At 37.4% G+C, this 22,654-nt stretch overlaps 1 protein-coding gene across 2 annotated transcripts in view; it reads right to left on the reverse strand.

Moving 5' to 3' along the window:
* The window catches only part of LOC145479889 (AP-5 complex subunit beta-1-like), a 30,285-nt gene extending 7,640 nt beyond the window's left edge, over positions 1-22,645 (reverse strand). For both annotated transcript variants that reach the window (XM_081458365.1, XM_081458366.1), the window contains exons 1-33: positions 22,390-22,645; positions 21,672-21,737; positions 20,817-20,845; positions 19,770-19,833; positions 19,350-19,375; positions 18,232-18,310; positions 18,066-18,110; positions 17,569-17,628; positions 17,143-17,217; positions 16,864-16,941; positions 16,506-16,567; positions 15,396-15,450; positions 15,034-15,087; positions 13,841-13,975; positions 12,799-12,837; positions 11,930-12,004; positions 11,474-11,529; positions 10,905-10,992; positions 10,025-10,112; positions 9,141-9,206; positions 8,299-8,452; positions 7,624-7,713; positions 6,778-6,913; positions 6,020-6,155; positions 5,144-5,191; positions 4,562-4,620; positions 3,723-3,780; positions 2,924-2,999; positions 2,440-2,525; positions 1,862-1,941; positions 1,344-1,431; positions 821-871; positions 331-394 (exon numbers count right to left, since the gene is read on the reverse strand). In XM_081458365.1, the coding sequence (XP_081314491.1) occupies positions 331-394; positions 821-871; positions 1,344-1,431; positions 1,862-1,941; positions 2,440-2,525; positions 2,924-2,999; positions 3,723-3,780; positions 4,562-4,620; positions 5,144-5,191; positions 6,020-6,155; positions 6,778-6,913; positions 7,624-7,713; positions 8,299-8,452; positions 9,141-9,206; positions 10,025-10,112; positions 10,905-10,992; positions 11,474-11,529; positions 11,930-12,004; positions 12,799-12,837; positions 13,841-13,975; positions 15,034-15,087; positions 15,396-15,450; positions 16,506-16,567; positions 16,864-16,941; positions 17,143-17,217; positions 17,569-17,628; positions 18,066-18,110; positions 18,232-18,310; positions 19,350-19,375; positions 19,770-19,833; positions 20,817-20,845; positions 21,672-21,737; positions 22,390-22,506 (2,483 nt within the window). In that variant the 5' untranslated portion in view covers positions 22,507-22,645. The remainder of the gene's footprint in view (positions 1-330; positions 395-820; positions 872-1,343; positions 1,432-1,861; positions 1,942-2,439; positions 2,526-2,923; positions 3,000-3,722; positions 3,781-4,561; positions 4,621-5,143; positions 5,192-6,019; positions 6,156-6,777; positions 6,914-7,623; positions 7,714-8,298; positions 8,453-9,140; positions 9,207-10,024; positions 10,113-10,904; positions 10,993-11,473; positions 11,530-11,929; positions 12,005-12,798; positions 12,838-13,840; positions 13,976-15,033; positions 15,088-15,395; positions 15,451-16,505; positions 16,568-16,863; positions 16,942-17,142; positions 17,218-17,568; positions 17,629-18,065; positions 18,111-18,231; positions 18,311-19,349; positions 19,376-19,769; positions 19,834-20,816; positions 20,846-21,671; positions 21,738-22,389) is intronic.
* Positions 22,646-22,654: the final 9 nt, after the last annotated feature.

Below are 22,654 nucleotides of genomic sequence, written 5' to 3' on the forward strand. Positions count from 1 at the left end.
TTAGGTATCTACAGCTTAAACTGCACGCGCTACATCGCTTGCGCGCGAGACACCCCTGTAACCTTAAAAAACAAGATTTTAATGAGATTTCCGCAATGTTATGTAAAGTGCATAACGTCAGAGAAACAATGTTAAGAATTATTAAAAATGGGTGATTGAAATGTCATTACCAAATACGTAGATTTTTACAATTTAAGGCAGCCGTACCACATGGAAAATATAAGCGCTACCAAGGTATTACACATAGTTCTTTATGAACTTATGTCATCTTAAAATCTAAGAAACTCTCGTGTTGAAATGGAATGAAATAAAATGTTTTAAGATTCTCACCTAACTTGAAACACTGCGGGAATTGGATCAAGAGGACAGAAATTGACGGTTATCTGACAACAACCTGTAAGCAAAATTAACTGTTACAACAAGGAACTAAAAACGGGCCGTGCTGGAAGAGCTTCTTTTTCAGGAGTTGTTTTATTCATGCGAAAACTCAATTTCGAGAATCAAAATCCTGTACCTCCCTTTGAGATATTTCTGTCCCTTGTACCACCGATATGGTTGTAACACCTTATTATCCAATTTACGCACTATTATCTGTCAAGTGGTCGATTACGGGAGGTTAAAGACAAAATAAAATTTTAAACTTTTAGCCCTAAGAGTGGTCGCGGTCGCTTACGAGAAGTGGTCGCTACAAGAGGTTCCAAATATAGTGATTTGACATGGAAACTATTGGTATTTTGGAAAACTGGTCACTAAGGAGAGGTGATCGCTTACGTGAGGCGGTCGCAACCGGGGGTTCCACTGTATTACCAACTAGACTCACCTTCGGATGGAGTTGTAGACTTGGCAGCCGATAAATACGAAATGTGAACATCTGAAGAAAACAAACAAACAAACCTAAATCAAACCCAGTAAGCGTAGCGTGAAGTCTGTGTTACGGTTCCGTATCTTTATTCTGTAGCAAAAGCAACTACAAGAATAGATTCTATCTCCCCTTCCCCGTTTCGGAAAGAAGCAAGCCCATCGCGAGGTCATGCCGACATTACATGTAATTTCGCCGGTACACCTTCATGCCCGTCCTTAAAAGATAGGCACCAAGAGAGCAAAGTGACTGCCCCAACAACTTCAGACCGTGACTCCGGCAAAGGCTCAAACCCAGACAACTCGATCCGAGTTTATAGCGTCTTTCGATCGTCTCTATCAGTCCCGTCTTAACTCAAATGTATGAATGTTTGGGAACTACTAAATTATTGCGACAAACTTACAATAGCCTGGAGCACACTTAAAATTCTATCGAGGAAAGGTCGACATAATACATGGTGGAAAGATGTGCATAACAAACAGACCTTCGAGTTTCTCATATCTTCTTTCTGAATGAAATTTCAGGACCAGGGCATAAATAATCGACGGCATTGTCAAAGATGGCGTCTCCGTCTGTTGAGTAAAAACAAAGCAGATCATGACGGGCCAATGACTTGATCCTTCAATCATGGGTTAACGAAGACGTTGTAGATGACTAAAAGCCCTATGACTTTTAGCTCACGAAAAACATCTTACCCCTATCCAGACCAAGCTTTTTGGATCTACTATGATCGGGCTTGGGAGGCCCCTCCCGTAACCGAATATTGATAAAAAATCTTATCAAAAGTTGCCAAGGCAACATTAAGCTCCGAGAACAATAAATAATAAATTTCAAAGGTCACCTTATTTGGCAGCTTACTATGATATTGTAACGCCCCCCCCCCCCCCCCTCCGCCCCCTACCAACCACCCCAGCTATACACCTCGGTCTTAAAAGAGTCCATGTATGGGGAACATCTCTGTGGGACCTGAGAATTAAAGTTGATTTATCAGGAAGTACTTACGAAGTGGATGTAGTAAGTAATGGGTATTTCTTTACTGTAAGTTGTTCCATCAAGCATCTTGAGGTATTGTTCCAAGAGACCTGCAGCGTACAAGAAGTCAAACGAAAGCTATTGAGAAGTACTTTCAGCGGTACTCTTTATTACGATGTATAAGACGGTTCTTACTTTTTTGTCTGGGGATAAAACCCTAGTGTGTGACCATTCAAATGAAAGCTACGGAGCAGTACTTTCATGGGGGTACTGTCTATTATACTGTGCAAAGAGGTTCTAACTTTTAGATTAGAGGATTAAACCTATTGCTTACCAACTTACAAAACAGTGCTTCCTTCTGAGAGACCAACATTATTTAAATAAAAGCCAGGTTTTGAGCTGCATTTCTAATTTCTAATGTCTGTTTTTAAATTAATGAGTTTGTTAAAATCTAATTTTATACTTGAACATCATGAAACTGAAAACGACAACCTAATTGCGAATCAACCCCCTAAAGTATTTAAATCAAGTTTGAACATCCTTAATACAGTTTAGAATTTCTTTTTTTTTTTTGCAAATCGAGTAATCAAAAATAAACGAGAACGCACCTCTAGTTTTGGTGTATTCCTTAACCTCGTCAAGTGCTGAAGACTTCAAATCACTCAGAGAACCTTCACATTTTGCTTGGGGAACCCTGAGAAACGAAACCAAACATTAAATAAGTCCTCTAAAAAGTGAGGGCCACCTATTGACAAAAAAATACAGTGTAAGTTATTTATATCTGGTGTTGAAACAGGAACGTTGGTCCGCATTTACAACAAAGAATATCTTTAATATGTAGTTCTTCTCCGTTTTCAAATTGGTTGCATATTAATAAGATAGTTCTAGGGGCTCTAAAAGCAAGGTTGCTTTACAACTTGCGCCAAAAATGTACGTTTGAATGCAAAAACAAGTTCACTTGCAAAAAGCGTAAGGACTATTAGTACGAAATGTCATTTGTCACGTCATCCCTCAATGCAGGTTTGTGTGGCGAGCGGATATTTTAGGCTTGTTGTTTTTTTTCTTAACATTTAACAGATCTAGACATTGTACCTTGTTAGCTTGAGAAACGGAGGGCTGACGTGTTTTACAGGCGGGGGGACTGGAAATGTACTGGTTGTGATGTCATCTGCGGAGAATACAGATCAGTCACTACTGAAGATCAAATTACTTGTTAAAAATAAGACCTTTTCTAGGTGAGAAATCACTAGAGATTAGAGAAGTAACTAGAAACAGAAAATAACCAAAGATAGTTACAACTAAGGTGTGATGGATTTTAATAGAACGAGGAAGTGCCATCCGTGGAGAAACTGCCTTAATGCATAGTTGACTCCCGTCATCCTTCTAGCGAAAAGCTTCACTTTCAGAAGAAAAAAAACGAGTCAACACATAACAGGGTAGCCCAGCCAGCTGAAAGTCTAACAATCGTGAAGATGTCCTGTCTGGCTGTACACCATATCAAACTGGACTATACTGGCTTTTGACGAGGGAAAAAAGCTTGAACAAAAAAACAAACAAACCAATCAACAAACGAAAAACAACAGAGTGGACAAACGAGAACTTCAATTCACGCACAAGGAAGCGGCACACTAATATCAAGAAATGAGCTCGAGAAACAGTGCTTAGCAAACCACTGCACCGCCAACTTTTGGTCTCGATTCTTTATCACCTTGTCATTTAGTTTTCTACCTTCTACACGTAAATCACCTCAATTAGTTATAATACATGTACTCCCAGCTGTACTGTTTAAAATGTCGAATTCCACTACCCTCTGTATTCATTGTGCGGATAATAAAGTTTGCGAGATACAAGTAATCATCATATTATCATTACAAAGGGGTAACACTCGTACCAGCGATGACATGGGGAAGGCCCTGCTTGGATGTCTCTGAGGCCAGTATCTTGGAACACTGCTCGGAGACGAAAACGACAGAAAACTCAGAATTACATTTAATTACAATTAATATCAATCGGGTAAAAACGTTCTGACAATGTCATGTGTTATCACCTGACTACAAATACCAAGAAACAAAAGCTGCTTCTGCCATGTTCCGTAAAATAATTTGTTGAATGGGCAAGTACGCTAAATATTAGCTTTGTACGTACGCGAGGTTCAGTATCGCGGGGAGGCGGGGGAAGGGAGGGGGGGGGGGGGGAGAGGAAGTAAATTCAGCGTGATTTTAAGATGTGATACCTATTACAGGAACTCAGGAAAATATCCGCGTCTTTCACGACACGAGAAATGAAGAGAAATTAGCTCTTCCCCCCCCCCACCCCCCCTGCTCCTTCCTATCAAAAAGAAAGGAGGAAAGATACAAATAAAATAACACGATATAAATATTCAATAAGCAATAAAGGCCATCAGGATTCTATATAAAATTTTGATTGGAAAATTAATAATAATAATAATAATAACAACAACAACAACAACAACAACAACAATAATAATAATAATCATCATCATCATCATCATCATCATCTGAGAGCGCATACCGTGTGAAGGTCTGCTAAACCAGGCTTTGTTCCTGACTAGCAAAGTAGGAACGCTGAGAGAGGAATTTTTGAGATGAAGACGCTGAAATAGCCCGACCATTTGCTGGTGATGCTTTCACGTTCATCCGTGCAACAAACCTTGCACCCAATAACCACTTGACTAAAGCTTGGAACTTCTTCTTTCTCTTAGTTACATACCTTTTTACTGGATACGTTGGTCAGGAGACAGTAGTAAAACCTGGCACGATCCCTAATGTCTGGCAGCATTATTAAGATAATAACAAATAATGACACAGTCTCGGTACTCTACGAACATTAACGCTATGTAGGAAGAATTAACCTGCAAGCTAAAATTGAACGACAGTCTCAGTAACATGTAAAGGCCCATTCCTATATTACACAGGCTATTTTTTTACTGCCATTTTGTCGCGAGTTCCAATGTAATGCTAGGGATTGCAGCTCCAAATCGGTTCAGTAAGTTCGGTTGTAATTTCAGCGTGTTATCGACGGAGGTTTGAAATTTGCGACAACGAAAGGAAAAGCACTGTTCTTACTTATGGGACGCGTGTGCATGCTCTTAAACAAAGGCTCTGTTCATTTTATCACATTTCGTAGAACTTCAGCTATATATCGTTCGACTCGTGCTAAAATTGTAGCTAGTTTCAACGCGAGCACGATAAAAAACGCAGTGGTAAATTCGAAGTTAATTACATCCAAAATCGTATGTTTAAATGGGCCTTTGCAGTCATAAAACCCTGTAATACCAAATGATAAGGATACCGATGTCCCGATAAGTTGCGCAGACAAACAGTAATAAATTGCCAAGTTCTGCAAAAAGAAAAGGAAGAAATAAATGTGGACATTGCAATCCCCTCCAAAACTGCCATTATTTTTTAATGGAAAAGAAAACTGGCCGAACAAAGAGGAAAATGAAGCTATATCTAGTGAAATGTCTGACTCGTATCCAGTCTTAATTTATGAAAAATGCTAAGTTTGAGAGAGGACTGGGATCGAATCAGGTGCAATTTGCGTATAATTCACACCACTACTACTACCAGACATTGTCATAAACTGCACTCCGTTTTCTAACGCAACGCCTTATTTTGAGCAGTTATAGTGTTTCATTCGCACTATCTTATTTAGCAGAGATAATTAAGAAAAAAAAAATGTTATAGGCACCTCATTTTTATCTCCGAGCTTTAAAAATCTTTCTAATAAGACCGAGTCATAACAACACCGCAACTTCGAAACTACTAGCCTGCGAACGCGACGTATTTCCGGCTGTCGCTTGTCTCCGCCGAAAATAACGTCTGCGAACCCGAGCCAGGAAACGATTTCTGTGACGTAATGACTTTTGTTTCTCCTTGGCCAATCAGATTCCATGATAAATTAAAACTCGAGTGCTCCTCGCAGCGAATACCTCGCGCAGTAGTTCTGGGGCTACTTGAGCTACACTGTGATTGGCTTAAAATTCTTACGTCAGAGAAATCGTTTCCTGGCTCGGGTTCGTAGACGTTATTTTTCGGCGAAGACGAGCGACAGCCGGAAATACGTCTGCGTTCGCAGGCTACGAAACTACTGGCGATGTTTTGAATTATTCCATCGTCTGATGTATGTCAATAATGGCGTTTGTTCTTTTATCGTGAAGATAATCACCTGTGATTGTAGCGCTTGAATGATGATGTAACAAAACACTGTAACACACCGCTAGTACACAATTTCCAACAGTCCAGTTACCATTGCGAGCGATGTCGGATTTCTCAAGGATTTGAACTAAGAAGCGGATTGTGGGCTGAAACAGAAATGAAGCTACTTAACTTCAAACAACGTGAAGGCCAACACCCTTGAGAAAGTGAACGTGACTGTCAAAAAAGATAAGTTAGCGAGAGAAACGCTTTACGTTTATTTACTTATTTATTTATTTATTTTTCTGTTGTATCCATTTTACTTTTTTCCAGCCTGTGTACTTTTCAGTTTGTTAACATCTCTATAGATACAGATACTGTTATAATCCACTCCCAGTAAACGTTTTTCAATTTACAGTAAAGTGAATCTTTAGCCAAAACAGTGTTATTATGACTAAATACTTTCCCTCATACATAAAACGCCCTAGAATGGCCAACAAAATGTAGCTGATAAAAGAATTGTCGATGGGATAGTTAACAGTAATTAATTTTAAGCGATTTTCCTAACACAAAGAGATGAAACGTGAAAAAGACTACATGAATCTTGTTCGTGTGCAACTCACGAGGACACCCCGTTAACAGCTTCAACGCACTACTATATTAATTTTAAACAAAACTTTACCATGATTTCTAAATTTTCTTTAATACAAATATGCGTTCCTCTTCAACGGTCCTTAAGGTATCGAAATGAAATTTTGTTCTCAAGTAAACAATTAATATCATACTTACTGTAGGTGGTATATCACTGCCCCTCATAGCAAGAGACAGTAATTTGAGATGATGTGTCAGGTTTGGTAGAATGGACTCCACTGGCTGCGACACTACATGTTCACTGAGGGATCTCAGTAGGTCACTAGGAAATGTACTGCATTGGGAAATTATAACAAATAAAATACTATTAAAATACTACTTAAAATACTAAATAAAATACTACTTTGTTATTTAGTTGTTATTTATCAAGGGTGACAGACAGCAGCCGCAAAGGCAATAAAAACAATAACGACAACAGCAACAACAACAAAATCGTAAGAATAAAGACACTTTACTCTGGCCACAAAGATGTTTTTGTTGCTATTGCTGTTGTGGTGGTGTGGTTGTTGTTGTAGTATCTGGTTAGTAATCTTTGTTTGCTAGTTTGTCCGGCTGATTTTTTTTTGGGGGGGTCTTGTTTGTTTGTTTGCTTTTTATCTTGTTTTCTTTACTTTTCTTTCCTTTTTTTTTTTCCTTCTTTTTTTTTCCTTTTTTTCTTGTCATCAGCGGTGATGATTCGTCAGCAAACATTCCAAGCTTTCAGCAAACATTTCAAGCTTCATTTGGGAAAAGTCAAGGAACGCAGTTTGCAGTTCATGTATTCGAAAACCAAAACGAATTTTATAAAATGAGGTCGCACGCGATTGACAAAGCTTCACCTTATGTTGTAAAATTGTGGAACTTGGTAGAACAAAATACATGTATTTTATCACGAGAAGTACAATGTATGGTCATTGTAGAACTCGTAACTCTGAAATCTGCTATGGAATGCCCTGTAGTTATTTTGCCCTGTCGTAATTTTTCGTAAACCTCATCCTTGCTCACCTTTGTGGAGTAACTGTAGACACAGAGTTCAGTAAATCCACTGTGTGCGGTATAAACTGTGGGTGATCTGTCACTATAGATAACACCAGCCTGTCAAGAAAATATTGCTCACGCGTAAATACAATAAATAAGATGAGTTCTCGATTCCTAAAAATAATATCCCATTAAACTCTAAAAGACCGTGTTTGACCACATTTTCAAAAACCGAGAAGAGAGTTGAAAATACGAGGTATTTTGACGAACTTCAAAGTGTTTGGAAAAGTAGTCAGACACTATCTTGAGTGTTTGATATATCTTCTCAATCGAAACTAAAGCTACGTAAGGAGAAAACGTAGAAATAAAATCGTCAAAAAACATGATAATAACTAAAATATGAGATATCCAAACACCGTCACGGTAATAATTTCTTTTGTTTAAACTTGATGAATTATTAAATAAAAATGAGTGTTAGAAGGAAAATATCAAACTTTAATTTTTCAAAGTGTCAAAAATTGGATGAAAGTACTGTCCATTCACAAAAATAGTACTGTAAAAAGCACTCATGAATGTTGTAAATAGATACCAATGAATTGAGCGAACCTCATACACATATACATTGACTATTTCAAGAGACCAAAACATTCGCCCATATGTAAATTGTTGTGAAATCAACATGAAGATGTATTAGGTACTAACCTATAAATTTCTCTTTCAAGTTCTGAGTCCCAGTGATGCTTGTAATACCAAAATATACTTCTGAACAGCGCCACTACCGTCTTCCCTCCAGTGCCTCCCTGGACTCGCTTAAGGAGTGGAGCGAGGCACTGCATCAAAGGAACACCTACAGAATCTAACAGAACAAAGTGCAGTTAGTAACCGCATCCACAGACAAAATCTCATTACTTGTTTCCATGTACTTTTTACAACGCAAGTTGGAAGAACTTTAGTCTTATCACCTCTACAGATGCTGTTTGCAGTAAGGGGTGAAGTGCATGTAAAAAAACTTGTTTACGTGAAACGGATGGTTTTTCAGGAACAGTGCATTGAAGCAAGGCTGTATGAACATGCAGGAAAAGAGTGCAAGAGCCGCTAGATGAATGTGGTTTAACGTTGTCGTTAGCAGCTACAAGAAGTCATCCAGGGGTCCTCCTGCACTGAAAACTCAACGGCTATAAATGGATATACTGTAATTTTTGGTGACAGGTGAAGTGATTACTCATTACTTTTAGTGGAGGCAGCGTGGCCGAGTGGTTTAGGGGCCGGTGTTGTAATTCGGAGGTCCCGGGTTCAAGGCCTCCACCCTGCCACTAGCGGAATTTGTTTCTTGGTAGTCCCGAGTTCAAATCCTCGATCACGCCTTGTAAATAGCCAACTGGTCTGCCTCCTCCCAGTTGGAATTTTTAACTATGTTACGTTTATTTGAAAGATTGTTTCGTCTGTTTCAGTGGCATGCCTGTAAACTAGCTAAGTTTAGTGCTTGTATAGCTACGTGCATGACCACTATAAATACGATTTACATTTGTTTTAGTCTTTAGTACCTGGTGAGTTTAAAGTTTCATGGTCCAAACATAGGCACAAGACTTTAAGTTTATCAACTGTAACATCTGAAAAAATAACATTAACATTTAACAATAAACAAAAACAATAATCACTAACAAAAGGAACAGTGTTGAATTAACAGTGGAAGCAGTGGCTTAAAGGGGCTAGGTCACGGTATTTTAGGTCATTCTGTTAATTACTATAACTATGAGTTCTAAGCGGCAGTATTTTCCTGGCAAACGTTTGGCCACATATCGAAGAACGATGATTTTCGAGCATTATGAACAACATCGACACAAATTGATATACGTTCGAAAAACCTTAGGCCGATGTTTTTCGAATATATCCTAATGCAACTTTCTCCAGTTTTGCTCAGTCATGTCCCTTGTTACCTTCTCTGTATTTCTTTCGTTTACGGTTTTAACCGTCGTTATTGGGATATTTCAGCTAATTTTTTGAGCAGTTGGTAAGGGCTGAAATTGTGTGACCTTGCCTTTTAAATGGTTATCGTGCTGTGTAACAAACAGATCATTTTGACTTTGACAATAGGCCAGAATCGCAGCGTTGTTTTCTAGGGTGATACATTTTACTCTCACAACGTCATTCCTTCATCAAAGGAAGATCTTTGTTTGGGCTAACTATATTAAACTTCTTATTTTCCTAAAATAAAAAAGGGCTTCTGATGGATAGACAAACCTGCTCTGGTTTATTTTCTACCCAATGCCTACATCGCATATATATACTTTTTTAGAGCAACATATGAGAGAAATCGGGCTTAAACTTAATTTTGCCAAGAATTGAAAATGTTTTGGTGGTTTTTCTTGACTGTCGTCATTTTAAAGGGCTTTAAAAGCTGGAGATTCAGAAGAAAACATGAACCTACCTAAAGAATCAAACACAGATGGGTAAAAGAAGTTGAACTGTGAATAATCCAAGCAGTGAGGAACACTTGGCTGCAACTCAGGAGCATTCTGTACAGATGTTGCAGAAAATAACGTTACTGGCACAAATCTGAACATTTGATCATAGTGCTACTGCATAACAAGATTACACGGTTTGTACTAATCAGATATTCATGATGAAATTTTAGGAGTTCTCCAGGGTACAAATATTAGAGAGCTTAGGCAATGACGACGGCGACGTCGAGGACAACGCCTAGTAAAAAATGAATTTATATTTTGTCTAGGTATTTCGCAGTTGTCTCGATCTCTTCAGTGCGCTTATCGGTCTCTGAACTTGCTCAAGCTAAATAGGTAACGCCAGCGTTCAATTTCAAATGAAAATACGAAACAATAGCCGCCGTCGTTCGCGTTCTATAAAATGGGCAGGACGGCTACGAAGTGTACAAAGATTTAAAACGCACGTGCATAGCCATTGTTTTACTCATCAAACCGTTTGTTTGGTGACGTTTTCGTTTCGTTGTCGTTATGGCAAAATCTCGACAGAGAAAGAACCAGTCAGAACGCTTGAATTTTCCACATAAAAGAAAGATATTTTGCTTGTAGTCATGACAAAATGAAAATAATCACACGGTAAGAAGTTTGCGAGACATTATCCCAAAACAGAACAAGATGGCGGGCGGCTTAAGTGTGTTCCTAAGCTCCACGTGAAGTGGAAAGAATAATTCAAGTGGCCCATAATAAGAACTAAAATTTTATGGATTTATGTGGTCAGTATGCTGGGTTGTGATGAAGCAAACACAAGAATTTATAAAAATATTAGAACAATTCACACTCGTAATTCACTTATCAACCCAGTTTTACCTCGTTAGTAGGAAAGTACATGAGCCATTCAAAACACAACAGTCGCTGTCCTTGTGGCAGAGTAGGTTGACTTGATATCAACAACATTCTGCAAAATAAATGCATGTGTAGTACCTGTAGGCTGTTGTAACTTTCATTGCTGTTTTACGCTGTACGTCTGTGGGCACATACATAAATAGAGCTTACAATTGACCAGCTGTCAGTGACGTCATCACTCTAAGGCGAGATTGCTTACATTTATAGGGATTCCAAAATCTGTAGGTTTGGATCTTGTTGGAAACTATTTTTAGGAGGTTATCTTGTCAACTAGTTAAACTGAAAATTATAAAGATAACTGCAGCGATCTGTGATTGTCTTTCTTTTTAACTTCTTTTTCTTTTTTTTTTTTGACAATATACTGTACAACAACAGTAACAACAGCAACAAGTCAGCTATTTGTACGTTAGATTCAATTTCTTCATTTTGAACTATTTTACAATTGAAGTCGGTGACAAGTAATGCCTGAGATCTTTTTTTTTTTTTTTTAACCACTGAAATACTTAAAAGAGAAACATATGTACTGTATTCACCTTTGAAGCAGAAGAAGTTCATCTCCTTCAAGAAACAAATCCCCTAAAAACTTAAGCTGCAAACAAACGCAGTGACAAGTGAACAAACCTGTACAGCATGTGCAGGTAAACACGCTCTTGTGTAGTTTTTAGATAAATCTTTACATGTACATTGTAATACTAAATAGTCAATCAATTATTGAGTTTTGATTGGTTCCCTGTACTGTCTGTCCTTTGTGATCAATAGAGTGGTTACTTTGGCTTTGGTTAAATTACGGCACTCAACTGAAACTGCTCTACTATTATTTAGCTTATAGCGTGTACATAGATTGCTCCAAAGTCGGGCGAAAGTATTAGGTATACAATAGTCTTGGTAAGCCACGAATCTATCTACATTTATTCCAACATTTTAAGCCATTGCTGATTTGTGAATTAGTTCCAAAGAGAGGTGGCGTTTTCACTGAACTGTACTCTTACCTTTAAAAGCAGCAACACGTGAAACACAGACAGATCAGTGGTGGAAACCCAGGTGATAAACTGCGACTTAAAGGTCTGACAAATCAAATAGAAAATGAACTGATTAAAAAGAACGTGTCGCTTAGGCCCGGTTCATACGTCGCATTTCTGCCGTGTCGAATTCAATTCAACGAATTAAATTCGACAGAAATTCGACGTCTGAATCGGCTACCGCATTTCTGCCGCACGTTCGACTGGTCTTGTCGCATTATCCGACAGAAATGCGACACCGATTCAGACGTCGAATTTCTGCCGTGTCGAATCTAATGCATACATTATGTTAATGTTTAAGCATGCGTAAGTGTTTTCCCGCCAAAGAAAAAGAAGAAACTTGGCCATTCTTGACAATGCAACCTGAACATATTGCAACACATACTGCTCCGTTGTCAGCCTTCTCCTTCTCGTTCTATTGGCGGACAATTTTTTGCAAACTTTAAGTCCTTCGTCGCTCAGTATTTTCGTCCGCCATATTGAACACTGTACGTTTAAAACATTTTCCGCTGGCCGACATACGCGACGGTATAAATTCTGAATTAAGTGCGACACAAGTGCGACACAAGTGCGACACAAGTGCGACGTATGAATCCACAGTCGCATTTCTGCCGCACTTAATTTAATTGAATTCGACACGGCAGAAATGCGACGTATGAACTGGGCCTTAGTTTATAATCTCTTAGGACGTTTTGGGTTACATGTTAACAGAAACCTAGGAGTATCTAGTGATTGCCTGGTAAATCCAGTTACAAGAACGACGAAACAATTGCTTTCTGGTGTTTTACTATACAAGTAGTACTGTATACAAATGTAGCCATTGCCATGATAAAACTTACATTTGGTGCAAGTTCTGCAAGTTTCACACATTGCATGAGCTGGAAAAAAAAGAACAAAAAAGAGCAACGACAATACAGCCTTGGTATTAACTCAAACACAAAGGACAACTAGTTTCAACACTACAAGAGCGACAAGAACAACACAAATGTAGTATTCTGTAAAATAAAACTTGTCTAATATTCTGGGTTTACAACTAAACAAAGAATAATTATGCTTTGCCTTTTTTCGCTTTTGTTTCTTTGTTTGTCTTGTTTTGTTGTTTTTTTTTTTTAATAGTCTGTTAGTTTGTTGTTGATTATCATGTCATTTGTCTTGATCTAATCGAAGGCTAGGGCCGTAGGCATATCCACCTTATTTCTAATTTTAGTTTATATTTTGCTTTTTTCGCTCTTGATTGCCAGAAAAAAGCTCAAAACAAGTTTTTGTTCTGCAACAAAGCAAAGAAGTTTGTCTCAATGTGCAAACAAGTGAAAAATGTCCAGTCCAGGTCAGTGTTTATAATCTAATTTGTAGCCAATTTACCGAGATTGACGCAAATCAAAGCCAGAAAAAAGGAAAAAGGCTAAAATTCGACATACAGTTAGCCTGCGTAGCAGCCGGTTCCTTTCCTTTCCTTTTCCTGGCGGAGAGATCGAACAAGTAAGCGAGCGAAGGAGCGCGCCTGGGGTGAGCAAAAAATGGGGGAGAAGTGGGGAGGGGGTGAGCGTGAAGGGGGAGGTAAAATGTCTGAGATTGATTGGAGGCGTTTTCTTCGCTCCCCTCACCCCCTCCCTCTGCTATTTATTTCTCAAATTCGCTTGCAGTTTCGTTCCCTTCGCGTGCTTTATTGGAAACGCCTTCTACGTAGGCTAACATACAGTGTAAAGCAGATATGCATACATGAAAATTTATAAGTGAAAGTGGGAATATATATGTAATTTTTCAAAAAATGCACAAACCAAACTACTGTAGGATACAATGCTATATATTCGTAATTTTCGAAGCAAGCAAATTATTACAGCAGTTACTGAAAACAAAAAGAATCTTACTGTAAAAACATACTTGAAACATGACATGGAAAAGCCCCGTAGTGTTGACAAAACCAATGTTGTCCATCAAGAAGGAAATCGCTCGTTTTAATTCTCTAGTGTCCACATTTGCTGGCAAGGTCAAGGGGCTGGAGCTGAAAGCTTCAGTCTGTAGAAAAATGTGGACGATTAGGAAAGTCTGCATACAAGTTAAGTGGCCCATCAGGCCAGAGCGTGTCCCGGTTTTCTCTAGCATGAAGCGACTACGAGTATTTCTACTAACCCCTGAATGGGATGCTAGTCCATCACAGGGTTACCCCCAGCATTAAGTTTGCCTGCACCCATTTATAAACCTGCGTGGAGAGAGGCACTGTGAGAGTAAAGTGTTTCAAGACCACAATGAAAATTTGCTACATTTTGAGCGAAAGAAAGAAAGCTATATTTTTGCACTATTTGTCTCCGTGCTAACGACATTGTGTATGCCAGGTTTGAACATTTCAAAACTTTTCCTTATGTTTTTATGAACGTCGTTAAAGTTTTTGTGCGCTAAGAATTATGGGTAAATATACCGGTCGCCATCTTTTTTCCTATGGAGGATTACCGACAGTAACGCACAAGAGTTCTTCTCGAATTTTTCGTGAGGAGAGTGGGCGGCTGTAAACGAGTTTACAAGGATACACAGTGGAAGCACACTCATAAACATTTGTAAACTGTATCACTGCTTTTTGTTACATTGAGACTGTTGATGCTAGACTAATGCAAGTGTTAACGCTGACTGCAACTACCAGTCCTAGTACTGCGGTATACAGCACTGTGTACGTACAGTTATGGCCATTATCGCGGCATTGCACAAGCGGCACTAAAACAAAACATATTAATTAAATAATTTGGTGGTGTTTTTGTGTTCCCAATGTTTATTGTAAGATGGGCAAGCTTCCGTTGGCGGCCATCTTTCCCTTGCACCTCTATTGGCCGCTTACGAGAACTATTCTCGTAAACGACCAGCTCCAGTTACGGACAGCTTTTTCGCGTCCCGAGGGTGTCCGCTTACGAGAGCGTCCACTATATAACAATAATAACCATCCTGATTCATACATCCCTACCCCCCTCCCTCCCCTCGTCTAGGCTTGACCCCGGCTCACCACACCAACGAAACAAATATAACGACAACCACAAACCTCAGAAGATCGAATGTTCAGCACTTGAACTTGCCGAACGCTTTCTCACCTGAATGGGCACTTGTAAAAATTGATTTGCGGCTTGTTTGGGTAGGTAAAGAGGCTTAAAAGAAAGACAAAAAAATGCCAGATATTAATGAAAAGTTAGCTATCAATGCTATCTGAAGGAAAACTATTTTTGTCCAGAAACTCTAACATTGAATAGGGCTTCACATGTTTTAAAACAATTTTAATTATATTTTGAATACTTGTTTGAAATGTATTTTTTGTTTGCTTTTACTTTTGTTTCGTTTTATTTTTTTTTTTACCATCCGTCTGATTGGCCACATAGGGTTAGTCGCTACATAACGACACTAAACATTTTTTTTTAACATGTTGCAATCATCCCCGATGACCCACTACATCATTTACCTTCAGTGGTTCTGTGCGACTTGTGAGTAAATTATTCAGACAATTGTCATCCAATCTGCCAGATAAAAACAGTATTTGATCAGAAATGATTAATATTAATAACATTCTGATGATACATGTAAGTAAGTGTCTGAACTTTTTTGCCATCATCAAAATTTAAAGTTTATATTGAGTTGACTTCAAAAATCAATTATGATGCCAAAATTTAGAGCTTTTGTTACAATTCACATATGCACACTGCAGGTCTAACTGAAAGTTTAAGCATTTTACTGAAAAAAGAAAAAAGGAATTCACCCAGTATATAACGAAAATAACAATGCCATGACCAAGTCACACATAAGGTGCTGCGGAGGAACCTTTGCAAGAGATTCAGCAGAGCCATCTGTACACTACGCGGACCTAATTTTTCAAACTGTTTTCTTCCAATTTGTTTAAATTTTGCCACCTAAACATCTGATTTTGATTGCGCATTGATTCAACTTTTGCAAATAATTTGCTTATTCTCAGAAAAATTAACCTGTTTATGAACACAGAAATGAATGGCAGACAATATTCAAGACCCATTAATGTGATTCAAAGAATAGAGAGATTAGTAGGTCGCATGTCTTTCCATTTTTCCACCTGTCACTTGACTGCAAAACTAAGTGACAGCCAGAAATGCAGGTTAGTCTTAAGTGGGCGTGCACATGAATTTGAACGAATGAACAAGAGGTAAAGTTCAAGTGAACATCACTCAAATAGAATTCAATCATGTAACATTTGTGTGCACATGACATTTTCTTGGACAGGTATTTTTGACTGTACTGTTTCTGTCAGTCACACACTAGGTAGTTTGCAAAGTCTGCCATAAAAAATTCAAACATTCAGAGAACTTTGAAGTAAAACATAGAGAGAGCACATGGATATGCACTAAAGGTTCAGAAGCATATGTTTGTTACATGAAACTCTGAAGCAAGAAACCAGGAATTAAAATGCAAACTCAAGGCCTTTTTTTCTCGCAAAGAAGGCTCAGTTAAAGATAATGTGTATCTAACTACACAGTTTGTTGTACAATGTACTTTCTGCTTTTGTATGTAATAATTTATATTAAAATGCAAGTGCATCACTTACTTAGTACCAGACTCTTGAAGTAAAAGTTCTATGGCATGTCGTAGTACAGTAACAAACAAAACCTGAAACAGGAAAACACTTTACAGTTGGTCATACCGTCAAGAACTTTTACATTAAAGGGGTTCATATACAGGGCTGGGAATCTAGGCTATGATTCTGTATGATTTCCCTGCACTCTACACCGTATGTCAATGTCAGAGAGAATGTTCAGACCTTCAAGCAGTGGTTTTCATACATGAAATTTCAGTAGAAGAGCATAATACAGTCTCATGACCATATTATTCTTGAGTTTGAACCTCATTGAGATCTGTGTTTTCATAGCTTTCATTTTAAAAATGTTCTGTTTACAAGGACTAACTGTGTAGCTCTGGAAGACAGGACTGTTCTCAGCACCACATATGGCATACAGATGATCCAGCTTTGCATGGAGAAGGCCCTTGGTAAACAAAAAAAATACATTCTTTAATAAATAAACAATTTACAATGTAATCTCTACATGCAATTCTCCTAGCCTCACCAAATGCCCATATTATCTACTTACTAGGTTATTTACCACTGCAGTCACACCAAATGCATATTGTACCTGAGGTGTACACATGTCAGGGTGCAACTAAAAGTCAAAAGAAAGCTGTCTTACTGGGTATGACATCTCCAATTCCCAAAGACATTCACATGCTGTTCTTCTCACAAGTAAATTACAAGGATTGTTTGCCTGTGGAATGGAAAACAAAATCCACTAATGAAAATTAATTTATAAATAATTAAAACTAAATGACTGATTTATATGGTTAACATGGTGTGGTGGTGCTGACATGATTGACTACATGTCAATTATGCATACAATGTACATTTATTTAACATGACCAGGACTCAGAATTATATGTTGTACATAAATGTTCACAGCAAATCCCTGACCCATACAATCTGAATCACTGGTGCAAGTGCAGATCCCACATGAAACTTGACAGAAACATGCCGAGTGTTCATGAACCAATTCTTAATGGAAATTCAAGTTGGGGCAGCCCGAAAAAAGCAATCCCAGATCATAAACCAGTCAACGTACCATTTCAATGATATCGGCCAAGACTCCGACAAAATCCACAAAAACATCTTGACTTGTTTCCTGCAAATTCAGGCATCAAAAATTTAGTATTTAATGTTCAATTAGGTCAGGAATTTTAGCTGTCTCAGGACTCTGGTCTCCAACTCCCAAGAGAGAATTCTGTAAACACCACAATTGTGATCTTAACAATTGGTAATAAAAACAAATTTTAACTACGACAACAACAACAACAACAACGTTTAAAAATAAGGTGTCCACTTCCTGTCACTATTTTCATTTGTAATTGAAATGTTATGTTTTAATATAAGAAATTGTAGTTTTAATTTTTTTTTTTTTTCTACATGCATGGTATCTGACATAAATTAAGAACAAAGCAAATATGTATGCTAACTTGTAAACTAGCATGTATCACTCCGTCCTCTATTTTACATGTACACACATTTGGTTTAAGTGGTGTTTTAAAAACATACAGTCATAAGAAACTAGTAAGTACTAACCACCATTTCCTTAGAAATCAGGATGACTGTTCCAGTGACCAAAATCTACAAATTAGACATAAAGAGTACAGTAGGTCAGCTGAAGAAATGGGCTTTAGTTAGTAATTGACATCAAATTACTAATTAAAATAAATTAGAGTGCACAAACAAGATATACAGTAATTACCTGACTGAGGTAAATCTGTGATGAATGAGCAGAGGAGTGAGCAGTTGTATCCTTTCTTGAACTAACCAAAGATTCTGACCTAAAAATAACATCAATAAAATTTATTATCATTACTGTAAGTACATGTGCCTTAAAATGCAGTGGTGACAATAATTACAGCAAAAATTGTCCACGATACAAGAATGGTCTCCAAAGGGCTTATATAGAATTTATTTATGATTATTAAGTACTTCAGAATTAGTTATACAGAAATATCCCACAGGTCACTTGTATTTCCTCAGTATACAATGTACACACAAGCATTTCGACGAGTCACCCCGAGTGTGTACATGCTTATTGAGAAGATATAAGTGACAGGTGGGATTCCATGGTATATCATGCAAAAGAGCTGCATAGCTATTTACATTGTATGATAATATACACTGGCCAGCACAATCAATGCAACATATGCATAGTGCACGGTTTGAGGGTGGGTACAGGTTGGTTGGCGTACTACTAAGAAGCATACAATGGCTTACATGTATTCTGATCGGTTACATTTTCTATGGCACATAATTTATACATTCAAGTACATTGTAGTAACTACTGACAGTAAAACACTGCACTGAGGTGACAGGGAAATGGGACTTTGATATCAAAGACCCACCCAAACATAAACCAAAAAATTATGGTAAGTAACAACGTGATTGTGTGCAAAAGGAACCTGAAATAATGAAGACCAATGCAACAAACACCTATACTGTGTAATGAAGTTTGCTGGCAGCTAGAGTGGTGCACTTTGAGGACATTATACTAGGTTCCTGTACATTATTTACCATCATTTTCAACCCATGCTTTCCAATTTCTCAGAGAGCAGAGGGCTTTTGAAATCTTATTTCCTTACTAATGGAACAAAGACATAAAAAAGACCGTAAAATGAGAGACACATGCATACAATTATGTACATGTGTGAACATATAATAAGAAACTGGCTAGTGCTAGATGCTGTGTAAACAATCAAAGAGAGCAAAGGTGTTCAATCAACTTCAAACTTCTTATTCAATTTTTTGGTAAATCTTTATCAATTAGCATTTTGTCTCATGTTGGCAACCTCAAGTTTGTTATTTGCATGTACATACCTTGGGGTATTTGAGACACTTGAGGCCTGCAAGGAATTAGAAAATATTTCAATTTACATAATTTGTACATGTGTATCAATGTAAGATACACATGAAAGCTATTTCTGAGTTGTATTTTACTTCTGTTTCAAAACGAGTCCTGGTACACAACCTTTCATGTGGAAATAAGTTTTATTCGCAAGACAATGACCGTGCAGGAAAAACTCATTTCAATATAAAAGGTTGTGCATCAAGACTCCTTTTGAAACAAAGGTAAAAGCAACTCGGAAATGGCTTATTAAATAGCAATTTATTTATCAGTAATGTTTACAGTCAGCTATCCATAAGTTGGGATAATAAACACCTCTCTCACATCCTACTAGAGTATGAAACTATGTATGAAAAATAACAACTGTCAATAAATAAGTTAAGTCCAAATACCTGAAGCATGTTTTGATATGGATGAATGAACATTTCCTTCAGTGAACCCACGGCACATTCTGCACTGTACTCAGTACAATAAATAAAGAAAAGAAACTTACAATAAAAAAAATGTAAAGGTTACCTGGGAGGTGATAATAAATATTACACATAATTATTTTAGAATGTTGCAATTAATATTAAATTTAAATTACTTTATCTTTTATTCATTTTCATTAATTTTAGTATACATAAATTACAACTAATTAACAATATACATGTAATCTTTACAAGAAAATAATAAATAAACAAATGGCAAGGACACCTAATCAAAGCCAACTGGGCTGGTAAACCTACATTGTAGGTTCCTTCACTAGCAGGATGTATTAATTACTAAATAACATTAATGTTTAGCAGATACATTTTTTCAAATTCCATATTTTGAAACTTACCGCTGCCATTGTTCATGGAAAAGGGTTGTAATGAGGCCTACTTACATAAAAATTTCTTTATAGCCAAAAGAAATGGAATGGTCCAAAAACCTACATTGCTTTATTAAAACAAATATAGTATTGTACAGTAGAACCCTGCCTTATATTAACAGCCACCTAATTAAATAATACGACCACCTTGTTATCATGGTCACTTTATTCTGGACTCACAACACAAGCTTAGCCTCAGTCATGTCCTTATTATTTTAACAAACTTTTTTATGTATATGTACGTGTACATGTAAACCATGCAGTTAAAACAGTCTCTGAGGCTCCCATCAGTGACTGGGTTCCACTCCATTGTAAATGTTAAAGCTCTTTAGTCTACAAAGTTTAACTCAAAGAAAAAAAAAGGAAAGATAGAAAACAAAACAAAAAAATTTAATAAAACTTAACAAAAAATCTAATAAAACAACAACTTACAATAGCAACAAAAACAATCCCAAATTGGATTGCTCCCTTGCTATTTTTTTTTTTTTTTTTCTTCTTAGTACTTTCGTTTGCCATTTACAGGGCATCAAAACATTGCACTGGTTAAGCTTATAACTCAGTGCTGAGCCAAGTTATTGGACAATACCTTGTTAAATCAAGAAGAAGAGTTGAGACCTATAAAAATGACAAATTAGTATACGTAATTAATATTGCATATCATATAATAACAAATTTTATATTTTACACATGGAACAGAAAATAATAGCCACCACAAGTAACTACATGCATGTATTGTAATCACAAAGTCTTATGACTGTTGTATTATGCAACAGTTTTGAAAGATGTCATAGTGAGAGGTAGTTCAGTGTTTCAATGCTACATGTATATCAATAGAAACCATGAGCACTTGAAATCCATTATAATATTAAACCAAACATTCCTATTTGAATTGCCGAAAAATTCTACTAATAAATGGAACACCATTTTCTGGAATTACCACTAAAGAGATCAAGGTATATCCAAAAAAAAAACTTTAAAACTTTCTTTTCTTCTCGCCCAGAATTTCTGGAATCTTCAGTCAAATATTTCACATCTTAGAAAGTCTTAAATTCACTTAAAAATTTTCCATGAATTGGCTACCCTGTTTGCCCCCTGTTCATGAATACATGCATTAAATGAACTATGTAAATTCTTAGAAGTTGGATTAAACAGCAATGAACAACTGACAAGCTATTATTGATAGCTTTCAGTGTTCTCGCATGTACACTTTTAAAGGTTGATCAATCTTATTGTTGCCTATATGACCTGGTACAGCAGGTATGCCTAAGAAGTTGAACAGAGTTCAACTTTTCAGGTGTACAATGTACCTGAGGTTGTCGCGATACATGTAACTATTTTACTGTAATGGAAACAACAGTGACTGGTAAGTAAAAACAGCACAGGCAAAGTATAACGTATGGCAGCTTGCAGTCTAATAATTAAACAAAGTCAATGAATGTACCTTTTCTTGAAGTAAGAATAGCAGCTTAAGCTTCAAGTTGTCAGGAAGGTTTTCACGACAAAGAACCTGATAAAGTACATTTAATATTATACAATTTTAAGATCACATCAACTCTCTAGTTCAGCACTAATATCACAGTAACACTAAAATGCAAACTGGATTTTGGTTATTAACATGTACATGTATATGTAACATATCTAAAACCCAGTTTGTATTTTATGTAGGCTACACTGTGGCGGCAGATCGAGTGGTTCAGGCTCAAGCCCTGGCCGTGGACATTGTCTTACAGTGCCGCCCTCCACCCAATTGTACCAATGGGTAGCAGCAAATTTAATGCTGGGGGTAACCCTACAATGGACTGGCATCCCACTCAAGGGGGTGGGGCAGGAGTAGACATACTATTAGTCGCCTCTAGGATAAGCTCCTGCCTCAGCTCTTGGCTAGTATGCAGACCTTTAAGCTTTAACGCTAACGATTTGAAAGAGTCCAGTACCATCTTTTGAATGCAAGATGCTACTACCGCTACTAACTGTATTGAATCCCTATTATCGAGTATCGAGTCCAGGGTTCGTGATATAAAGAAATTAAACCATGAGAAAAGTAAGAGGTGAAATCTGTTTTCGACCCTACTGGCCCAAGTGACCCAATGGGCCAACATTCAACGCCAGTCCCAGCGGGAAAAAGAAGAAAGCTATCATTTATATCCTAAATTGCTTACCTCGAGGATGTCTAATACGAAACTGTGTGCAGTGATGTTTCTTGCCGCCAGAAAAGTCCCCGGAGAGCGATGGAATTCCTCAAGGTTTTGAGTCCAGTGGTTTACGACAGAACTCATCTTTATCAGGGTTGTCTCAGTTTTATTTTCTACCCGTTGCTTCGAATGTTTTGTAGCGATTTATGACCTGTAACTTGATAATTTTTTTGGTTGCTCTGCACTCATGACAGCCGCCATCTTGTTGTTCTAAAAAAAAGCGAGGAGACTG

Source organism: Orbicella franksi, chromosome 2 (genome assembly GCF_964199315.1).
Source record: "Orbicella franksi chromosome 2, jaOrbFran1.1, whole genome shotgun sequence".
Taxonomy (NCBI): domain Eukaryota; kingdom Metazoa; phylum Cnidaria; class Anthozoa; order Scleractinia; family Merulinidae; genus Orbicella; species Orbicella franksi.